Source organism: Neovison vison, chromosome 12 (assembly GCF_020171115.1).
Source record: "Neovison vison isolate M4711 chromosome 12, ASM_NN_V1, whole genome shotgun sequence".
Classification (NCBI taxonomy): Eukaryota; Metazoa; Chordata; class Mammalia; order Carnivora; family Mustelidae; genus Neogale; species Neogale vison.
In genome coordinates, this window is record NC_058102.1 from 7213358 (window position 1) to 7236768 (window position 23411).

A 23411-nucleotide genomic window follows, 5' to 3' on the forward strand; every position below is an offset into this window, starting at 1 on the left:
CTGTCTCTCTCTCTCAAATAAATAAATAAAATATTTTAAAAATAAATAAATAAATAAATACACATATTATTGTACATGTTTTTAATCTGGATTGTAAACATTTAAAAACATTAGAAAGACATATGCCAAACGTTAACAGTAGTTATCTCTGGGTAAAGGTGGGGTATTACAAATATTTATAGGTAACTTTTATGATATTCTCTATACTTCTGTATTTTCCAAGTTTCCTACAATGGGTAATTACCTTCATAAACAAGAAAAAAAGTTAAGAAATCAATTTCACCTTAAAAACAGGTATTACTGGGACGCCTGGGTGGCTCAGTGGGTTAAAGCCTCTGCCTTCAGCTCGGGTCATGATCCCAGGGTCCTGGGATCGAGTCCCGCATCGGGCTCTCTGCTCGGCGGAGAGCCTGCTTTCTCCTCTCTCTCTGCCTGCCTCTCTGCCTCCTTGTGATTTCTGTCTGTCAAATAATAAATAAATCTTAAAAAAAAAAAAAACAGGTATTACTGAGTCCTATAATATACCAACCACCATGGCTGGGGGTCAAGTAGTCTGGATCAGTGTTATTTATTTATTTGTTTGTTTATTTGACGGGGGCGGGGGGATACATCGAGAGAGGGAACACAAGCAGGGGGAGTGGGAGAGGGAGAAGCAGGCTTCCTGCTCAGCAGGGAGTCTGACTCGGGGGCTCGATCCCCGGACCCTGGGATCTTGACCCGGGCCAAAGGCAGACGCCCAACAACTGAGCCACCCAAATACCCCTGGATCAGTGTTATTTAAAGAAGGATGATGATTTGTGGGCATATTTAAAAAATAATAATAACCTACTAAGATTTTGTTTTTCTTTCCTAAATCCAAAAGTAAAACATACTCAAATGCTCAGTTCCACCTGGCCTTGGGACCCAGAAACATTCCTGAGATCACTCGTAAGGCTACCAACCCAGATGTTGCAACAACCAGAAAACAGGAAAATTGTTTCCCATACCTGGAGCCCAAGTCTCAGGTCTTGTGAAATTTTCATGGGTACATGCCAGGCCCTTATCTAGAAGGGGTTCTTTCACAAAGCCCTCACCCTCCACTTCCTCTGGAACAAAGGAGCCTAGAGCACGGCTGAGCAGAAACCCCTCTTGGGCAAACTCCGAGTCCCTGATTGAACAGGATGGGACCAGGAAGCTCAGTTTCTTCCAGAAAGCCTATTCCACTCCTGGACAGTCCTAATACTTTCCAACTGCTACAACTGCTTCTTATACTGAACTGAAACGTGCCTCAGTCACATCAGAACACAGATTCTGGCTGGCACTGGAGATTCTGTCCCCAAGAGGCCATGTAACCTTGAGAGGCCGCACTTAGCATCTAAACATCACCTTCTCTCCTCTAAGTGGGGCTAACCTTCCCAGGCTGCAGTCAGGGCTCAAAGAGAGCACCTACGGAAGGACCCGACGGAAGGACCCAGTCCAGTGCCTGACACATGACAGCCCGCACTTCCTAGCGGAACCAGTTCAAATGAGCCCAGTCACTCTTCCACATTTCAGCCTTTCAAAACCTTGAAAACCTTAATCGTGTCTTCAACAGTCTAAGCATCCACACAGCATTTCCTCTGCTACCAAACAACTCCCTAATTTTACACTTGGGTGGGAGTCTCCCATAGTAGCCAGATGCTCACAGATCTGTTTTGGAGTAAATAGTTGTCAGCGGTCACCTGCTCTGTGCCAGCTACTCTGCTAAACCTTGTACAAAGCTCAGCCTCCCTAACTGCCCTGAAGATGCACAGGCCCAGAGACAGGAAGTGGCTGACCCAAGGTCACACAGCTGGGAACCTACAGCCCATGGTCTTCTCGGTGTGCTACAGAAAGTGTTTCCCAGCCTCTGCTCTGGCCCAAGAGCCAGGCAGGCCCAGCCCTCAGTGCTGGGGGGCTATTGGTCCCAACTGCTAAACCAAAGTGTCTTTGGTGGAGTCTGGCTCCTGGGTCTCGGTAGTGCCCCTCCCTTACTGGGTAAGATCCAAATCTCCAGGGCTCCAAGGGAGTAAGGGAGGCACCGCTGATCCTGCATTTACTGACACAGAACAAATTCTGAAGGAGGAAACATACCCAAAGTGGATCCCAATGGGGAGCCTGGCAAGAAATGAAAAGAAACAAAACAAAACTGTGCCAGGCAAGATCACAAAGGTTATCTTCTGTCATCTTCCCAACAAGTGTGCCAAGTGGGATTGTTACAGGTCAGCCAGTCCCTCGTATAGAGAGAAAATGGAGACTCGGGCAGATAAGAAAGTAAATTCCACTAAACTGTAAGCGCCCTGAAGGCAGAAAACCTGTCTAGTCACGTTACCATGCATACTCAGAGCCTAGAACAATGTCTGATACACAGAAGCTGAAAAAATATTTGGTGATGAGAGGGACCAAGGCAGAGCCACAATTTGAACACAAGCCTCTTCATCACGCCTTCAAATTCACACTGTGAGTGCCTCTAGCCGAGGTGCTGAGCTGGCCGCGCCCATTTACAGAAGCAAAGCGTACGGAAAGGGGATCCACGCTGTGGCACCTTATGTGCTTCCCCACTCGAAACTCTGGCCTTCCCAACTGACCAAGGTCAAACATGCTACTCTCCCTTCCCAAAGGACACAAGTCTTCCCTTGGAACCATTTGTATCAAGAGAACAGTCCAAACCAAAGAGACCGACATATTCTCGGCCAGGAGGCCAGCCTGACCGCTCACCCACCCGCTGAGGCAGGGCACGTGCCAGCGCTGCCTTAGGGAGCCACATGTCGCTGAGCACCAGAACTCGGAGCAAGCCAAGAAGCAGGAATGGCTGAGCTGTCCCAACAGGCTGGGCTCCTAGAAGATGCCTGGTCTCTTGAGGCAACTGCTTCAGCAAAAGATAAAGCAGCCACCAACCCCATGCAGTCCTGTCGAGGGCCACTGTGGAAACACTCCAACCCATGCCAAGTCAAAGAAAGGGCATCCACTCTAGAGCCGGATGGATCTGGCTTACAATCTTGGCTCCCCTAGCCACAGGACCTCAGATAAGGTCTTCCACCTCTCTGAGCCTCAGTTTCCTTTATTTTCTATAAAATGGGATAAAAGAGCAGAGGTTTTTGTGAGATTTACAAAGAATGTACTGCTTGTAAATGTAGAGAAAAAAAACATCTAGAATGATAAAACACAAAATTCCTATCAGTGTTTGCCTTTGGGGACTGGAGTGAAAAGAGGGTTTTTATGAATATACTACATTCTTTAAAGAAAAAAAAATATAAGCAAAGCACAGAGTTCAGTCTGGATTCCTGACAGGCATTCAATACATGTAGGCTATCACTCACTTCTCCCGGGAGGGTATGTTGCTACTAACCCACTGCCCGCCTGTGTATTACAGAAAGGACGAAGCGGTGCTGTTTCCCACCATGTCCTCTACCCCCCTCCTAGCTCACAAAGACCAGGGGCCCCAGAGCAGATCCCAAGCACCAGGGTCACACATCAAAGCAATGGGACTGAAAAGGTCTCCTCTATCCTCTCATGCTGCCCGGGCATCCCTAACACGAGGCCGTCCAACCTGTGCCCAGGGGTGAGGGGAACGCACTACCTTACAAGGCAGCCCATTTCAACAGCAGGATGACTTCATAGTCTCAGCAGGGTAAGACCCCTGGTTCCTCTGACCATGACCTTCCTTCAGCAGCCTTCAGGCTCACAGCTGTTAGCTTGCAACAGCCAGGCCGTTCCTGGCAGGGAAGCCTCAGGCAGGCTCTGGCTAGGTGGGCCACAAGGAATGCCTGTCAGTCAGCACCCTCCAAAGCAGCAGCATCTTCCCACACCTCTGCTGAATGGAACAATTCTCTCCCATCCCTGGGAGGTGACGCTGGGCTCCTCTCCAGAGCTAAACAATTTCCCCCCTCCGCCCAGGAGGCAATCAGCTAGCTTGGTTGCTATGCAACTGGCAGGCACAAAAGGTGATGCAGTCCTTTTCAGAGGCTTGGGAAGGGGGCAGGGAGCTGTGTTTCTCCAAGTCAGCTGGCGCTCAGGGGTGTGTGTAAGGCCAGGGAGGGGTTCTTTAAGGAACTGTTTGATAGATTCACTCATGGGCCCACTTGTCCTTTGCTCCCGGTGGCAGGGGCAGAGACGCCAGGCACACTGTGGACTGCATACAAACCTGAGCCGGAATCCAGCCCCCGGGGCAACGCTGCACACCAACACACTCAGGAAGGGCGGCTTCTGAGAACTCAATAGGTGGCCTGTGCGGCTGCCCCGCGGCTCCAGCAAGGAATAAAGCTGCCTCTGTGGGGCTCAGCCCTCTGGCCTCGCCCTCCCAGGCCTGGCTGGTATTTGGGGCAGGAGGCAATCAAGGCCCCAAATAAACATAGAGCCAAGCAGGGCAGGGAGCCAACTGAACTGTGTCCCCTGCATTTGGCCTCCTCCACAAAGGACTACTTTCGACTCTCCAGCCCCGGGTAGTACTCTGAGGAAACAGTTCAGCAGAGTGGTCAAAAGCCTGGGTTCTGCAAGCAAACGAATCTGCACTCAAAATCTGGCCGGGCTGAACGCTAGCTGTGCCCTCAGACGAGCTGCTCAGCCCCTCTGGTTCTCAGGCTGATGACACCCACTTCTTAGGGCTGTTGTGAAGGGCAAACGAGGCAGTCCTTGTAAAATAAGACCTAGTTCAGTGACTGGTATCTCTAACACCAGCGATGTGTGTGGCACAGACTAAACGCGACCCAAGACACCTAAGTTCCACGATGGCCCAGCTCACCCCTTCCCTCCTTGCTTCAGGCCAGCGTGTAGTGCGGTTAGGAAGTGACTTCCTCCTCGCCAGCGTATGAGCTCCTCCACAGGCCGGGCCCTTGTCTTAAAACCAGCTCTACAGCTCCCTCAATGAACAATTAAGAACACAGATGTCCAGCAGAAGGTGAAGGAACCCAGCGACACAGCATGAAGTGCGGGGGATTAGGGGGGCTTCCGAGACCCCTTTAGGTCCTCCTGCAGCCGGCCCCAGAATTCAAGCTCCCCATCAGAAGCTGTCCCAGTCCCTCTCTGCGGGATAGAAGCAGAAATACTCCCACTGGGCCCAACTTCTCCCAGGACCCAGACTTTGATGATGAAAATACTACAAACGTGGGGAGCCTGGGTGGTTCAGTCGGTTCAGTATCTGACTTCGATTCAGGTCATGATCTCGGGGTCCTGGGCTCAAGTCCCTCGTCGGGCTCCCTGCTCAGCAGGAAGTCTGCTTCTCCCTCTCCCCTGCCCATGCCCCACTCATGCTCCCACGCTTGCTCTCACTCTCAAATAAATAAAATCTTAAAAAATATATATTACAAAAGTAATTGTAAAGTCCACTTTCCCAAAGTTGCATGTCAACTTAGGGAATAAAATCAGGAAGCTGACAGATTCATTTCTACCTCTTCTCCCCAACTCTTACAGCAGCCCCTGCATGGAGATTAGGGAAGGAACAAGCAGTTTCCCTAGAGCCAGTCTTTTTTTTTTTTTTAAATAAAGATTTTATTTGTCAGGGGCGCCTGGGTGGCTCAGTAGGTTAAAGCCTCTGCCTTCGGCTCGGGTCTTGATCCCAAGGTCCTGGGATTGAGCCCCATATCGGGCTCTCGGCTCAGCAGGGAACCTGCTTCCCCCTCTCTCTCTGCCAACCTGTGATCTGTCTCTCTCTCTGTCGAATAAATAAATAAAATCTTTAAAAAAAAAAATAGTGAAGGCTGTCTTCTTGTCATTTAAGTAACAGCTCAAATGTCACCTTTTTCTGTAGGGCCTTTGCCACCCACCCCAGTAAAAGCCGTGTCACATGCCCACCCTGACCCTCTCTACCACAGGCTCCTCATCTACCTTTCTGGTAGCACTTAGCAGCTACAATGTTGTCTACTTGCTTATCTTCTGTTTGCCCAGAACTACAATATAAGATCCACTATTCTTGTTCACTGTTGCACTTGCAGAGTCTAGAACAGTGTTAGTCATATACTAAAGCTTTCAATGAACATTTTGGAAACAGCTAGTTCAAAAGGCAACAACGCACTCCCCTAGTTCTCAACATGGTGACTCTACTCTCTCTGCCCAAAGTTTAGACTTGACGTTTGTTGAAGTTTGCTTACTCATCCGTTCAATCATTCATTCATCTACTCAACTCCAGTCACCAGCTGACTACAGGATACCCGAGACCGGACTACAGGGACATGCAACCAGAATGACCCATTTCCCAATTCCCAAGGTGGTGATGGTGGTGGTTATTTTAACCTGACACTTGACAGAGAACTTAACTTCTGCCAAATCAGTCAGACTCCATTGTAGTTAATGGCCATCTCGGATTTGCATGTGAGGTTACATGATGAAGAACTCAGCAACTCAGCACCTCAAGGCAAAACCAAAGACCTAAGAAACATATTTGCAAGCACCCAACCCCTTTTATCTACCATCCACAGTTGTGTGCACACAAATAAAAAAATAAACACCCGAGAGTAAATGGGGCTTTTCAAAATGCTGACCTCCATTTTTTTTTTCTCTGTTTCTAACCTTACAAGCTGGTGGCCGGCACTGTTAAACAGTGGAACACTTTCGGAGCACCTGGGTGGCAGTGGATAAAGCCTCTGCCTTTGGCTCAGGCTGTGATCTCAGGGATTGAGCTTGGGATCGAGCACTGCATCGGGCTCTCAGCTCAGTGAGGGGACGCCTGCTTCCCACCCCTCCCCTGCCTGCCTCTCTGCCTATTTGTGATCGCTATCTGTCAAATAAATAAGTAAAATCTTAAAAAAGAAAAAAACAGTGGAACACTTTCAACTTAAGGAGATCTGTTCTCAGGTAAGGAAGCATTAATAGTACCCTGGTTGATAGGCTGAGTCTTTTTTTTTTTTTTAAAGATTTCACTTATTTATTAGACAGAGAGAGAAATCACAAGCAGGCAGAGAGGCAGGCAGAGAGAGAGAATGGGGGAAGCAGGCTCCCTGCTGAGCAGAGAGCCCGATGCGGGACTCGATCCCAGGACTCTGAGATCATGACCTGAGCCGAAGGCAGCGGCTCAACCCACTGAGCCACTCAGGCGCCCCGATAGGCTGAGTCTTGATGCCAAAGGGAAGCAGTATAGCACAGGTGCTAGGAACTCAGACCCTGGAAACAAAAAGGTACCAAAAAAAAAAAAAAAAAAGGTACAGATTCAAATCACACCTGCTAATGACTAATAGTAAGGCCCTAGGCAAGTTTATTTCATGTTACTTAGCTTAATTGTACTTAATTATATAGCCCTTACTAGGTACAGGGAGGGTTCTAGTTTGCAACTATAATACAATAATCAAATAAACCAGATGTACTATCATTATCTGTATCTTACTGGTGAGGGACAGGTACAGAGAGGTCAAGTAATCTGCCCAGTCATGGCTGGGGAATATCAGAGTCAGCTTTCAGGTCCCGGTAGTATGACGCCAGAACCCAGCTCTTAAGCATCATACTGTGTTTCTTCTCCAAACCTGTTTCTTTGTCTATTAGAGCCAATAGGTCTGCCTTATCTCACGGCATCATGTGGGATTACTGGCACACAGTAAGGTAAATGTTAGGTACTCTTAATGGCAGTAGAAACTGCCATCATTCATTCTATTATTTACCTTCACCTTTGGTCCAGCTAAGGGCAGAAGAAAAATATTTTGGCTGAGAAAGATTTTCAAGGCCCTCTGCAGGAAAACACATTGACTATATAATAGAATATAGTATGGCAGAAGAATAGAGTAGAAGTTCCATGAAAATGGGAACTGTCTGCTTTGTTTATTATAGTATTTGCAGCAAGTGGTGGGTACTCAATGAATATGCATGGAATGAGGTCGGAATAAACTGAATGCATGGACAGGGTTCTGCAGACATGACAACTAAAGCAGCACCATCCCTTCTCAAATGTAGCTAAATACAAAAAAGGTAAATTTACAAGGTTCTCAGAGGACAGTGTTAGCAGGCCATTATTTAAGATAGCTTGGCTACTGAGAGGCAGTGTGGTATACAGCTTTTCATTCATCTTAGCTGAATGAACAAACGAGGGCACCTGGATTTTAATCCTGACTCTGCTACTGGAAGTCACCCAAGGTCTTAGATTATCCATCTGTAAAAGAGGAGGCTGGACTATATGATGATCAAAAACAAATATATTCCATTCTCCTATCACTTCATAACAATCTGAATGGAACCAAGTACTCAGTAAGCATTTGTCAATGAAGATTATCCCCAATGATCTATCGGGTGAGGAAACTAGAATCCAAAAGTAATTTGCTCAAGGTCACAGGGTCAGGAAAAATATGAACTATGGACCAGATCTCTTTCTATACTGGTGTAACACTAAAAGCTTTCCAAAATCCTTTTTTTTTTTTTTTTTAAATACTGTGATATTAGTCTCTTCCAAGATCACTAAGTCTGTAATCATTTAACCATCAAATAATATTGCCTGACTTCACTACATCATGGGGCAGCAGGATCAGGAAAAAACAACTACCTTTCTTTCTACATCATTAACCTAGAAAATCAAAAGTTCTAAAAAGCAAATTAGGGCAAACCCCTTGTCTTTGTCCAAAATTGAGAGATCAGAAATATTTAAGACAAACGATGATTTCATTTTAAACCATATGGTCTAAATTTAAGCAATGTGATTAAAAAACACAAACAAAAACAAACCCTAGTAACACAATGCTTCCTGAGAGTATAGCACATAACTTCTTTAATTTTATAATCAAAGCTATGCCACTTGATTCAAAGCAGATTCACAAAGTTAAATGTAAAAGGTTGTCAGAGAATGTCAACTTTATTGCTTGCTTTATTTTTATTAATAAAATACATGCCTGACATTGAAACCTTAAATGTAACACCTTCCCGGTGTTATCAAGTTAGGAGTGAAGAAAACCATCTGGCAGTCACAGTCAGTTTTCTAGAAGGTTCGTAACAGAAGACTCAAGGTCAAACTGTTGAGTCTCTTTATCCTCCTACCTCCTAAATGAAAAGGAACTGAGCTCAAAATACTCTATACTGGTACTCTCACAAATACAACGTCAGCTCAAGGATCACACTCTGGCTTAGAGAAGACAGGCTGACATGAACAAGAACAAAAGGGTAAATAGGGCAGATGCTCCAAACAGCACCTCGGTGACACTCAAGAGAGCACAAACTTTCACCTACTTTCCAGCAGTTTTGTAGCCTATCCAATGGGAATTATATCACCAGATGATTATATTAATCAAATGATAAGATGAGAAATTAAAACAGTCTTGCAATCTTGCAAAGATGAGAGACCACTGCTACCCTTACTATTTACTATTTCTGGGCCAAGAAAGCCCCTTCGCATTCTTGACTGTATGTTCCGCAGGATCCTTTTAAAATGGGACAGGGTACCAATCTCGTCTACAGCCTCCAGGCCTGGCAATCGTAAAAGCCCCTGGTTAGCAGGGCTCTGCTGCCTGGAGATGGGAAGTGAGGCCTTCAGACTCTGGGCCTAGCGGGCTCCACAACGACCGCGCCCCCCAGTCACCTTGTCCTCACCTTGAGGAACGGAAAGACACCCTACAAGAGAGCGGAGCGGAGTCCTCAGAAAGGGGTGCCTCCACTCTTCACCTGACAGCCGCTGCTTGGACCTACGCTTCCCACGGGGCGGGGACAGGACTGGGAGAGCGGAGCCGGGGACGCCTTGACCTCGGGCGCGGGAGGAGCGGACACCCGCGCAAGGCCCACGGCCCGGACAGGTCCACGGAAAGTCGGCGGGAGGTCGGGCCCGCCTCGCCTTGCCTCGCCCACAGCCGCAGGCTCAGTACGAGGCTCCCCGCCCTCGTGAACCCAGAGGGCCCTGAGCACGCTCACCTGCAGCCGGGTCACCAGTAGGCTGTAAGGCGCCATTTTGTGCACTGACAAAGATGAGGTCGCGTAAAGATGACGTAAACCACGGCGTACTTAAAGCTTTGGGGAAGAGGCGTGGCCTGGAAGAGAAACGCGTAACGGTAAAGGCGGGGCCTCGGTAGAGGGACGAGAGCGCGGGGAGCGCATTGGGCGGAGCTCCCGTGTTAGAAACGGCGGCCTGAAAGGGAAAGAGCTGCATAAAAACACTTGCGGAAGTAAATACCAGACACATAGATGTGCTATCGAAGGGCAAGTTTCAGTTGTCTCTTCCACCCAAATCTGGGAAAGGCAAATTTTTTAATGACTTCCATGCATCTGCCAGGACCTGGCTCCCAAGCACCGACGGAAACTCCTCTATTTTTTAACTTAAGGCTTAGATCACGCGAGAGCGAGCGCGGGCGAGCGAGCGCGAGCGGGTCTTGATGAAGCCTGGAGAACCAATCACGGCGACCGGGGGGCTGGAAAATGGAGGTTAAAGGTCGGACGGAAGTTCTCTATGTTTCCGGTGGGCGGCTTGCGCTGGAACTATGGCTAAACATCATCCGGATTTGATTTTCTGCCGCAAGCAGGCTGGTGTTGGTGAGGCAGCTTCCTGCCCCCGGCTGTCAGGGTGGGGATGGTGTCAGGAGCTGGAGGGTGGGAGGTGGTCAGAGGTTCCGATCTCATCCTTAGGGTTTTGCCTCGGAGGCGCCACGTTTCCCGCCTCACGGTTGAAAGCATGGGAGCGCGCGCGTTTGTGGTCTCTGATGCAAAGAGGGCGGGGGCGCGCGTGCTGGGAGTCAGGCGGGCGGCGGGAGTGAGGTCCGAGGTAGCTCAGATTGCCCAGGACCTGGGAGCGGTCTGAGAAGGGTGTGGGTTTACTTCGGATGGAACCTTAAGGTGAGGGTTAGATGGATAGGAGCCCTGCAGTCCCTGCTGTGTCGCCACCCCAGACTCGAGGATCTTTCCCTTCTTCGTCAAAACCAATTCTAATTGTACTCTTTACCATCTTTGATCTTGCAGCCATCGGAAGACTGTGTGAAAAATGTGAGTGAACACGCCCTCCCAAACACCCCCACTCCTTCCCCTCACAGTTTGTTTAAAGCCAGCAAACGGGCATTTCCAGCAATGCCACAAAGAGGGTTTGGGGTAGATGTGCCTGGAAGTTTGTGAACATTGAGTACCAGGCTGCAACCAAAGCCCTCTCCATCTCTCCGTTGCAACTTGCACATTTTAAACATTATGTTTGGGTTTTTGAGAAAATGTGTAGCTTTGGCCAGGAGATAGCCTGACCCTGTCCGCAAACGATCCATACACAGTTTTTTGCCGTTAGTGATGGAGACTTCTTGTCTATGAGGTGATGTTCTAATCTCTTTATATATTAGTTGGTTAACTTACTCGTTGAAGGGATTGAGAGGGACACAGGGTTAGCTGAGTTTTGTAATACCAAAATAGAGAGTCCTGAAGTCACTAGCGGGTGGAGACCACTGTATTTTCCCCATAGTAGAAGCAGGGCAGTAGACTTAAGGAGGTACTTGTATGTGGGCGTAATTCCATTCTCTCTTCTTCCCAGGTGATGGCAAGTGTGTGATCTGTGACTCCTACGTGCGTCCCTGCACTCTGGTGCGCATATGTGATGAGTGTAATTATGGCTCTTACCAGGGGCGCTGTGTGATATGTGGAGGCCCTGGAGTCTCGGATGCCTATTATTGTAAGGAGTGCACCATCCAGGAGAAGGATGTGAGTGTACACTAAGCTTTCCATCTGATCTTTGCTGCTTTTATTTAGTAACTCTTGCCAACCAGGGCAAACTCCTGTGGCCCATAGAGATTACTATGTTCAGCTAGGCACGCAGGTTATAATTTCCTCAAGTTCTGTGAGGTCAGCTGGGTGTCGTCCAATAAAAGGCGGTTATTTTGCATCAAGGGCTGAAATGCAACAGAAACAAAACTTTGTCAACGTCAGCAATTTGGAGAGCCCTCTCTCTACTCCTTTGATCTCTCTCTAATTATTCTTTTTTTTTAAGAAGCTTATTTATTTATTTGACAGACAGAGATCACAAGTAGGCAGAGAGACAGGTGCAGAGAGAGAGAGGGGGAAGCAGGCTCCCTGTTGAGCAGAGAGCCTGACTCGAGGCTCGATCCCAGGACCCTGAGACCATGACCTGAGCCGAAGGCAGAGGCTTAACCCACTGAGCCACCCAGGCGCCCCTCTGATTATCCTTCTTCAGAAACAATATCCTGCCTTTGTGAGTCCAGGCACAGTTCACAGTAGGTGATAGCTGCTCAGTCATTTTCTTTCCTGTCATGAAAGATTGTTTGAGTGGATGTGGTAACAGTTGAATTTGGGACACCTCAAGTTGATTTCCACTTTAACTGGCTAAAGAATGCCTTTGGGCTGATAGTACAGGATTGTGATTCGGTCTCGTGACATTTTTGCTCCTTGACATTGTGTAGTGGCGGTGGCTACTTAATTCAGTTCCTTTAGTCAAATGCCAGGATAGGGGGCTTGTAGATCTATAATAAAAGCAAGTTTTACTGTTTTTGTTTAGGTTGGAAGCAGGAGCCTTCTTGGAGGGTGGGGACTGTGAATCTGCTTGTTTTCTTCTTACGTATGACACACTAAAAAGTGTGGGGACGCCCGGGTGGCTCAGTTGGTTAGGCGTCTACCTTCAGCTCAGGTCATGATCCCAGGACCATTTATTAGCTGAGTGACAGACTGTAAAATGGGGATAACGTGGGACGCCTGGGTAGCTCAGTCAGTTAAACGTCTGCCTTTGCCTCAGGTCATGATTCCAGGGTCTTGGGATGGAGTCCCACATTGGGCTCCTTGATCAGCAGGGGCCTGCGTCTCTCTCTGTCTGCTGTGCCACTCCTCCTGCTTATGCTGTCTGACAAATAAACAAAATCTTTTTTTTTTTTTTTAATTTAAATGTCATAATAGTATCACTAATGGAAGGTTCCTGGTTACCTAAATCTGGGGTAAGGCAAAAGATACATGAGGGATGCCATGGTGGCTCGGTAGAATGAGGAGCCAGCTCTTGGTTTCAGCTCATGTCATGATCTCAGGGTCCTGGAATCTAGCTGGGGTCAGGCTTGTGCTGAGCAGGAAGTCCACTTGAGGCTTCTCTGCCCCCCTACTTTTGTTTTTAATTCTCTTTCTTTTTTTAAGATTTTATTTGACAATGAGAGATTGAGGGTGCTCAAGTGCACAGACAGGGGCGTGCCTGCACAAGAGCCCCAGCAGGGGGAGCTGCAGAAGGAGAGGGAGAAGCAGGCTGCAGGATGAGAGGAAGCAGGATCATGACCTGAGCTGAAGTTAGACGCTCACCTGACTGAGCCACCCAGGCGCCCCTCAAATAAATCCTTTTTTTTTTTTTTTTAAGATTTTATGTATTTATTTGACAGAGAGAAATCACAAGTAGATGGAGAGGCAGGCAGAGAGAGAGGGGGAAGCAGGCTCCCTGCTGAGCAGAGAGCCCGATGCGGGACCCGATCCCAGGACCCTGAGATCATGACCTGAGCCGAAGGCAGCGGCTTAACCCACTGAGCCACCCAGGTGCCCCTCAAATAAATCTTAAAAGAAAAAAAAAAGAGGGGCGCCTGGGTGGCTCAGTGAGTTAAGCCGCTGCCTTCGGCTCAGGTCATGATCTCAGGGTCCTGGGATCAGGTCCCGCATCGGGCTCTCTGCTCTGCAGGGAGCCTGCTTCCCCCTCTCTCTCTCTCTGCCTGCCTCTCTGCCTACTTGTAATCTCTCTCTGTCAAATAAATAAATAAAATCTTTAAAAAAAAAAAAAAAGAAAAGAAAAGATACATGATTCTTAACGTTCCCACGTACACAGTAGATAGTTTATAGATGTCATCCTTTATTCTTCACAATGACTTTGTTAAATAGGGATTATTATTATCCCCTTTTTTAAAAAGATTTTATTTATTTATTTTATCAGAGAGAGAGCACAAGCAAGGGGAGCAGCAGGCAGAGGGAGAAGCAGGTTCCCTGCTGAGCAAGGAGCCCCATGTAGGACTCCATCCCAGGAAGCCCGGATCGTGACCTAAGCCAAGGGCAGATGCTTAACTGACTAAGCCACCCAGGCGTCCCATGTTATCCCCATTTTACAGTCTGTCACCAGCTATTAAATGGCAGGTGCAGATTGTCTGACTAAAGCTCGTGGTGTCCCCATTACACCTTGTCATCCTTTTGTAAGTCCTTCTGGGAGGATGTGCCCATGTTGAGTAGAAACACCCAGCCTCCTGATTCTGTATATTTGGAGCCTGTCTAGCCCCAGGAAGGGGGACGTATCTGGCCAGATGAAACTTTCTTACACCATTATGTCTTCTAATTTTTTAGGGAGGTGAGAAAGGCCATAGATAAAATACCAAAAACATAACTTCAATTGGTGATTTGAACGTTACCCTGTCCTGAACTCTGATTTGCATTTATCTTTGTGTGTCAAAGCATATCTTTGTCCATCTGACCCACCAACTGGGTTGTACCCCTTTAGAGAAAGGACCTTGGTTTTGCTGTTTATCTCTTTTCCCACGTTCTTGGTTTAGTGTCTGGTATGTATTACAAGCATGGTCCACATTTCGGTGCTTCCTCTGTAAGCCATCCCTAGTAGTGCCCCATATAAAGTGTCTGGTCTACAGTATTTGATATTTATAATCTGTAAGCAGTGAAACCGCGGGAAGGCAACAGCAATGATGAAAAAACATGAATAGGTCTTAAACTAGCTCCAGAGTCCATAAGGACAACATTTTTTTGAACGTCTGCATGGTTGTAGCTGGAGTTCTTGTCTGGAATAAGCTTGTAACCAGAGTGCTTAATAAATGTTAATTACTGTCTGACTTGTCTGCATGTGGTATGTGAACTGATACCTTTGGATCTTGGTGCTCCGTTCCGTTCCTGAGAATTATTCTAGACATCACTCTGTCTTCTTCACAATGTACAGGAGTGTTCTGAGGATACTTGAGACGGTATCTAGCTTACATTTGTTCAGCAGTAGTTTCCAGAGGACACAGAGCAGTTTAGTGACCTGATCCAGCCTCTCAGCCTACAGATCTTCATGGAGATTTAGTTCCTCAGACTTCTTTCCTAGGCAGAAATCCTGCCATCAAAGCAAGCCGGCGTTCTCATACTCCTTCCTCTTCCTGCCACTTTCATAATTTATAAGGGAATTAGACCCGTGGACTAAATGGGTGTTTTCACTTAGTTTTTCAGCATCAAGAATACTCAGGAGTCCTGTCTGGGACCATTGCTGCCAGAGGACTCATTTGTAGTTTCTACAGTGCAGCATCATTCTGATCTGATGGCTCCTTACCCCTCGATTTATCTCTATTACTTACATTTTCCTCAGCTCTCCCAACTAGAAGACAAGAAGAATAGCCACTAACATTTATAGAGCTCTTGCTGTGTGCTCCAAGCTGTGCTGAATGTTCTTTTCTAATAGGTCTTTGTGATACAAACGAGAAAACTAAAGCTTCCAGATGTTAAACAACTTGGCCCAAGGTCACATGGCTAATCAGTAGCAGATCCAGGCCTAGAACCCAAGTTGTCTGGCTCCTTGTTTCTCAGGTTTTTCATTTCACTATTGCCTCTCCCCACCCCAAGAGAAAAGTTAAAATTCAAATTATATTTTCCCTCTAACGAGAGAAATTAAATCCTAAGGAATAAGATTTCACTGGGTGAAGATAAACACAAACTGGTAATATTGAAGATGGTTTTATCACCTTTAAGAATTGGTGGTTAGGGGCACCTGGTTGGCTCAGTCAGTTAAGCTTCAACTCTAGATTTTTTTTTTTTTCTTTTAAGATTTTATTTATTTATTTCACAGACTGAGATCACAAGTAGGCAGAGAGGCAGGCAGAGAGAGAGGGGGAAGAGGCTCCCCGCCGAGCATAGAGCCCGACGCAGGGCTTGATCCAGCACCCTGGGATCATGACCTGAGCCGAAGGCAGAGGCTTTAACCCACTGAGCCACCCAGGCACCCTTCAACCAGATTTTGACTCAGGTCATGATCTCAGAGTCTGGGGATTGAGCCCGCACTGCATCTGCCTCCGTACTCAGTGGGGAGTCTGCTCCTCTCCCTCTGCCCCTCCCCCTGCTTGCTCCAGCATGCGGTACTCCTGTGCACACGTGCTCGCTCACGCTCTCAAGTAAATAAGTCTTTAAAAATTAAAATATTACTTGTGGGGGGCACATGGATGACACAGTCCTTAAGTATCCAACTCTTGGTTTCAGCTAAGGTCATCTAAAGTGAGACCAAGCCCCGCATCAGGCTCTGTGCTCAGTGGGGAGTCTGCTTGAGACTCTGCCTCTGCCCCTTGGCCCCACTCACACTCTATGCCGCAAATAAATAAATACTAAAAAATAAAGTAAAATAAAATATTACTTGAGGGGCGCCTGGCTGGCTCAGTGAAGCGTTTGACTCCATACTGGGCTTGAGAGTTAAAGCCTCACACTGGGTGTAGAGCTTTCTTAAAAATAAAATATTACTTGAAAGTCCTGGGGTTTTGTCACTAGGTCAGGGCAGTGTTTGTAGCTCGCTTTCCTGCTGAAATGGACTTGTAATACAGTCCTCCTCAGGAAGGAAACCCATTGGCATTGAGTTCTGCTTGGTGGTTAAGGCAGGAGCCCAGCCTAAGGCTCTTCAGAGTTGTTTCAGTGGACACATTTAGTATAACTGAAACAAGCACTTGATATTCTGGTGTCTTTTTCAGTCAGCTGTATACTCACTATGGGGCTCGAACCCACAATGCCGAGATCAAGGGTGAGTGCCCAACAGACTGGGCCAGCCAGATGCCCCTGATGTCTACTAAAATGAAATTTTAGAAATTAAGTGGCCATAAGCTGTATTTACTTGGTGCCTTCAATTCAAACTACAGCTGCTGAAAGTAAAAATAAAAGCCCCTGTGCTAGGAATGGGGAGATCTGTCGGTCCTCTGGGGGGATTGGAGAAAGGATGAAATTTCTACTATTCAGACATTGCAGTTGCTAAAAGAACTGCTGCCATAAGGCAGACTGCTGCAGGCATTTTTATTTTTCTTTCATTTTTTTTTTAAGATTTTATTTATTTATTTGACATCACAAGTAGGCAGAGAGGCAGGCAGAAAGAGAGGAAGGGAAGCAGGCTCCCTGCTGAGCAGAGCCCAATGCGAGGCTCAATCCCAGGACCCTGGGATTATGGCAGAGGCTTTTACCCACTGATAGACGCCCCTTGCAGGTATTTTTTAAAATATCCCCTAGCTCAGCTCACAAATACTAGTATCATACTCTAAGGTTTCTTTTGTTTCTTGTTTCTTCTTAAGATTTTTTTATTTTTAAGTAACCTTGATACCCAGCATGGGGCTCTAACTCACAACCCTGAGATCATGACCTGGACTAAGCCAGCCAAGCACCCCCATACTCCAAGATTCTCTCTCTCTCTTTTTTTTTTTTTTTTTTCTTTTTTAAGACTTTATTTATTGGGGCACCTGGGTGGCTCAGTGGGTTAAAGCCTCTGCCTTCAGCTCAGGTCATGATCCCAGAGTCCTAGGATCAAGCCCTACATCGGGCTCTCTGCTCCGTGGGGAGCCTGCTTCCCCTTCTCTCTCTCTCTGCCTGCCTCTCTGCCTACTTGTGATTTCTCTGTCAAATAAATTAAGATCTTTTAAAAAAAAAAAAGATTTTATTTATTTGAGAGAGGGAGCACAAGAGAGGGGAGGGGAAGAGGGAGAAGCGGACTCCCGACGGAGCAGGGAGCCTGAAGCAGGGCTCTGGGATCATGACCTGAGCTAAAGGCACATGCTTAATGGACTGAGCCACTCAGGTGCCCCAGCCTCCAAGATTTCTTAACAGTTCTTCCTTCTTCCTCTTCCTGCTACCCATTTACAGGCATATTCAACAAAAGCCAGCCCAATCCAGAGAGCACACCTCATACAGTATTGGTAGAATCTGGGGATAAGTCAGTAAGGCAATAATAAGCCTAAACAGGGTATGCTAGCACAAAATTTCATAGCATCTCTAAAGATAAAGAGCTTAGAGCAGGGCGCCTGGGTGGCTTAGTGGGTTAAGCCGCTGCCTTTGGCTCAGGTCATGATCTCAGGGTCCTGGGATTGAGTCCCGCATCGGGCTCTCTGCTCAGCAGGGAGCCTGCTTCCCTCACTCTCTCTGCCTGCCTCTCCATCTGCTTGTGATTTCTCTCTGTCAAATAAATAAATAAAATCTTTAAAAAAAAAAAAGAGCTTAGAGCACCCGTGTGTTTGGTATCAGGCCACTTCCACCATAAGAGGCAGGTTCACCCTCATTTGTACCAGAACTTTCAGTACAGATTACACGGCCTGAGTTCACATCTGGAGCTGTTGGTGGGGCTGGGCCCACTCCCTGGCTTCCTCAGCACTCTGAACTCGTCAGACGGCAGTCCTCAAAGGAATACATACTACATGTTTTTAGAAAATAATGAGATGTTAGGGACGCCTGGGTGGCTCAGTTGGTTTAGCAGCTGCCTTCGGCTCGGGTCATGATCCCAGCGTCCTGGGATCGAGTCCCACATCGGGCTCCTTGCTCGGCAGGGAGCCTGCTTCTCCCTCTGCCTCTGCCTGCCTCTCTGTCTGCCTGTGTTTGCTCTCTCTCCCTCTCTCTCTCTGACAAATAAATAAATAAAATCTTAAAAAAAAAAAAAAAAGAAAGAAAATAATGAGATGTTATTGTTGGCTTTGTGTGTTCCTAGAGATTTTTGTATGGTGTTGATATTGGTCCCCCAAAAGAGGTATCACCTAAGTTAGAAATGTGATGTCTAAGAACTTGATCAATTAATTCATTCTAAAGTCCAGTGTCCCAGGGAGCAACCTCCTTTGACAGCAGTTTTTAATAAAATCAGGACTGTGAAGGTTTTATTCTAGTAGCATCTTCCCCAATTTTCCTCCCATCATCCCCGAGCAACTTATGTAGTCATCATCTCTGCAGAACACAGCTTCCCAGGGGCTTCACTGAAACCACTCAAGCTCACAGAGTGGCCAGGGGAACATGTCATTAGAAATCAGAGTACAGACCTTCAGTAGCCATCTCTAGCACAGGGGCAGTCTTCCCCAAGACCGTGTGTCAAATTAAATGAATTAATAAGGACACATCAAGCCCTATGGTATTTAACATGTAATGTACTATCTCCTAAAGCCTGTAAGGTTTTTTGCCTTGGAGGTCTTCTTCTCTTTCTTGAGGTAGTGGAGGAGAGCTAGAGAGCTTGATCTATAGAGGATCATTACAGGGTTTTTACCTTTCACTTGAAGAATACCCTTTGGAATCTTTAAGAGTTAAATTCTACCTCAGCTACATTGTATTAGTGACAGAAGTGGGCTGAGAATCCAGCATTCGAAGTGGGGGCCTCCCTGGCTGGAGAGTGGAATAAATTCTTGGTGATTGATTGACTAGGACAACTGAACAGATAAAGTAAATGGCCAAATCCACTGATCCAGAAGTTTTTTTTTAAAGATTTTATTTATTTATTTGACAGTCAGAGATTACAAGTAGGCAGAGAGACAGGCATGGGCGGAGGGAAGCAGGCTCCCCGCTGAGCAGAGGGGCTCTATCCCAGGACCCCAAGATCATGACCTGAGCCGAAGGCAGAAGCTTTAACCCACTGAACCACCCAGGCGCCCCCCAAAAGTTATTTTTATCTTCAGTCCCTCTCAGTTCAGACTCCGAGGCTTTTAACAACTTCTCTATCCTGTTTTCCAGAGAGATGGTTGCCCAAAGATTGTCAACTTGGGGAGCTCTAAGACCGATCTCTTCTATGAACGCAAAAAGTACGGCTTCAAGAAGAGGTGACTGCTGGGTGGCCTCCCCACCACCCCCTGCTACTGCAGCTGCCACAAAAGATAGCGACCACCACCAGCGCAGAGGGAGGAGAGCCCTCGTCCACGGCCCCCCTCCACCTTTCCTCCTCTTACCCAGACATGTGATAGCAACAGAAAAGGAATCTTCAGCCCCCACTCTGGCAGACCAGAGCGGAGAATTGATAGATTGGCTCATGGTTTTTCTTGAATTCAAGAAACAAGCATGTTTTCCAAATGGCTATGTTCTCTCTACACTAAGAGCTGCTGCTGCTGCCGCTTCTTTAACACCAAGAGCCTCTGAAACAGGAATGATACCATCTCAGTCTCCTGTTTGAGGAATTAACTGTGACGCTACCACAGTGAGAAGCCTGTTCTTGGCAGCAGCCCTGAGGGAGGAGACATCTGCCGGGTGGGGGGGTGCTCTCGAACAATCAGCGTGGGCACTGAGTCTTGTAACACTTAGCAGGTGCTGCCTGTTCATGTTATTTTCCTTCTAAGAACTTGGAAACCCTTTCTGTTGCTGTTGTGTTAATAAAGCAGGTGTTTCTTTTCTGGTACTCGGTCACAGTCCCAATTTAAGTTTGGCTCTAGGAATTTATTTTAGTCACCCAGGAATTTGTGATTCAGGATAGACGTCTTGGGATTCATCAACCACCGTGTTTTCTTAGTATTGTTGGAAGGGATTCTGAACCATCGGTGCCCTTCATTATAGATAAATCAAGGTTGTTTTTAGAAGCTATTTTTTTCTTCCTGTTCAACTTTAATTTGAAGAAATGACTTCTGATAATGGTCACAGGAATGAGACAAAATGTATTCAAATTGATGAGTTCAGAGAACAGAAATTTGTCGATTCATAACACAAAGTGGACATATACTTACTTATATGTCTCCCCCTTCCTTTTTTTAAGTAAATACACAGAATAAGGGCAAATCCAGACATACTCTTTACCCTAATACATCTATACGTTTTGCCTACTAGAGGTCAGCTGGTTATCCGAAAGAGGCACAAACATAATTTGAGGTTTAAGTCAAGTGGTCTTTAACACCATGGACTTGAAACACGTTTTGAGTCCTTAGGAATACTGGGGTTTAGTCCAGGTTCCACTGAAATTTAGCAGCAAAGCCAAGGAAAAAAATTACAGTCTTCTGACCATTTGTCAAAAGTTTTGGTTAGGATCCACAGAACACCTGATTAATTGGGATATACTGAGTGTCAAAAATTAAAATATAAAATAATCTCTATCTTCAAGAAATTTCATGATGGGGGCACCAGAGGGGCTCAGTGGGTTAAAGCCTCGGCTCAGGTCATGATCCCAGGGTCATGGGATCGAGCCCCGCATCGGGCTCTCTGCTCAGTGGGGAGCATGCTTACCCCTCTCTCTCTGCCTGCCTCTCTGCCTACTTGGGATCTCTGTCAGATAAATAAATAAAATCTTTAAAGCCTCTGCCTTCAGCTCAAGTCATGATCCCAGGGTCCTGGGATGGAGCCCCGCATGGGCCTTTCTACTCAGCAGGGAGCCTGCTTCCCTCTCTCTGCCTGTCTGCCTACTTGTGATATCTCTCTCTCTCTGTCAAATATATTTTTAAAAAATTTCATGATGAAGGCAGCCAGAAACAGCTTAGAATAACCCAGGGAGGATGTACAAAGGAAGTTTCTTAGCCCAGGTTGGGGGCACCTCTGGAAAACCAGTGGGAGGTCAGAGCCACGGGGGGTCACGAGAAAGCTTTACCACCTCCTCTCCTACCACTCTTCACGCTGTAGCCACGGGGGCTCATTTCAGTTCCTCAACTGCTGGTTTCCTTCCCGCTCAGTACTTTTTACCTATTAAGTGTTCTCTAACACTTGGTGCCGCTTTTGTCCAGGTGTTCCATGTCCTTGGGACCTTAAATATTTCCTCAAAATATGCCTCTCCTGACCCCAATCTAAGTTCATTCCTCTTATAATACCACATAGCACCATAGCATTTTGTTGATAGTGTTGATAGTGTTTGGTGGGGTTTTTTTTTAAAGATTTATTTTATTTTATTTTATTTTTTAAGATTTTATTTATTTGGGGACGCCTGGGTGGCGCAGTTGGTTGAGCGGCTGCCTTCGGCTCAGGTCATGATCCCAGCGTCCTGGGATCGAGTCCCACATCAGGCTCCTTGCTCCGCAGGGAGCCTGCTTCTCCCTCTGCCTCTGCCTGCCATTCTGCCTGCCTATGCTCGCTCTCTCTCCCTCTCTCTCTCTCTGATAAATAAATTTAAAAAAAAAAAAAGATTTTATTTATTTGACAGAGAGACACAGCGAGAGGGAACACAAGCAGGGAGAGTGGGAGAGAGAGAAGCAAGCTTCCTGCGGAGCAGGGAGCCGGATGCAGGGCTCAGTCCCCCGACCCTGGGATCATGACCTGAGCCAAAGGCAGATGCCTAACAACTGAGCCACGCAGGTGCCCCGGTGTTTGGTGATTACTGACAGTCTCCCATTGGGCTGGCTTCGTGGTGGCAGTAACCAACCTTGCAGCCCAGCAGGCAGCAGCTCCCCAGTATTAAATGAGTAACTGAAGTCAAACTGGATAATAAACTGGGCTTTGAAGGATATATTAGAATCTACAGGCAAAGGGGGTGGGGTGGGCATTTGTGTGGGGGAAGCAACCTGAATGGGCAATGGATTTGGGGAGCTCTCTGAGCAATCCTATGGCGTGGGTCAGGAGGATTATGGTGTGTCAAAATTGTAGAAACCAGGTAATTTTCAGATTAGAATTTGTCACTGATGGGGTGCCTGGGTGGTTCAGTGGGTTAAAGCCTCTGCCTTGGGCTCAGGTCATGCTTTCCCATCCTGGGATGGAGCCCCCCCCCAAATCAGGCTATCTGCTCAGCAGGGAGCCTGCTTCCCCCTCTCTCTGCTTGCCTCTCTGCCTACTTGTAATCTCTCTCTCTGTCAAATAAACAAATAAAAATCCTTTAAAAAAAAGAAGGCAATTAAAAAAAAAAAGAATGTGTCACTTTTCCTAAAGTAATTTTAGTTTTAATGTGTACTGTAAGTCAAGATGTTTTGTCTGGATAAAGACAAATCAACTTTTAAAATTTGCTTCTTGGGCGCCTGGGTGGCTCAGTGGGTTAAGCCGCTGCCTTCGGCTCAGGTCATGATCTCAGGGTCCTGGGATCGAGTCCCACATCGGGCTCTCTGCTCTGCAGGGAGCCTGCTTCCTCCTCTGCCTCTCTGTCTGCTTGTGATCTCTGTCTGTCAAATAAATAAATAAAATCTTTAAAAAAAAAATAAAATAAAATTTGCTTCTTAACCCCCTGGTCCATATAACATCTTGCATTTGCAAATTTATCAAAAGCTACTCCTTAGTTTCAGCAAAACACCACTTCAACTGTGCTCCATCAGCCTCCGTGAGCGAACCTCTGAAAGGTACTGCAAGTTTAATATGAATGCCCAATTTCAGGGACATACCCCCTCCATGCTCCGTTGCTTAATAGGGCAAGTTCAACCTCAACCCAGTGAATTCTAATGAACTCTGCTCCTCTGTCACCTACTTTCATAATCCCATTCTTGGTTTGTTTCCTTTCCAAGGCCAAGAGAACAATACAATGAATGAGTTCAGAACACCTGTGATCCAGTGAATGGCCTTGAAGTTCAAATCCTTAATTGTCCATTTTGGAATTGCAAGTTCAGTCCTCTTCAATTTTAAAAATTAGGATAATAACAGTACCAAATTATCTGCTGTTGGGAAAACATAACTTACAAACGAATTTTAAACTCTAACACTATATATACAATTCTGCGGAGAAAATTAGA

At 46.7% G+C, this 23411-nt stretch overlaps 2 protein-coding genes across 2 annotated transcripts in view; one reads left to right on the forward strand and one right to left on the reverse strand.

Moving 5' to 3' along the window:
• Positions 1-9902, reverse strand: part of ACO2 (aconitase 2) — a 52397-nt gene extending 42495 nt beyond the window's left edge. Inside the window, exon 1 of the mRNA XM_044227515.1 lies at positions 9808-9902. Coding sequence (XP_044083450.1) covers positions 9808-9843 — 36 coding nt within the window. The 5' untranslated portion in view covers positions 9844-9902. The remainder of the gene's footprint in view (positions 1-9807) is intronic.
• Positions 9903-10313: 411 nt separating this feature from the next.
• PHF5A (PHD finger protein 5A) lies at positions 10314-20185 on the forward strand. Its single transcript, XM_044227517.1, has 4 exons — positions 10314-10422; positions 10846-10869; positions 11396-11562; positions 19531-20185. The coding sequence occupies exons 1-4, from the start codon at positions 10371-10373 to the stop codon at positions 19618-19620; spliced, it is 333 nt and encodes a 110-aa protein (XP_044083452.1). The 5' UTR covers positions 10314-10370; the 3' UTR covers positions 19621-20185.
• The last annotated feature ends 3226 nt before the right edge of the window (positions 20186-23411 follow it).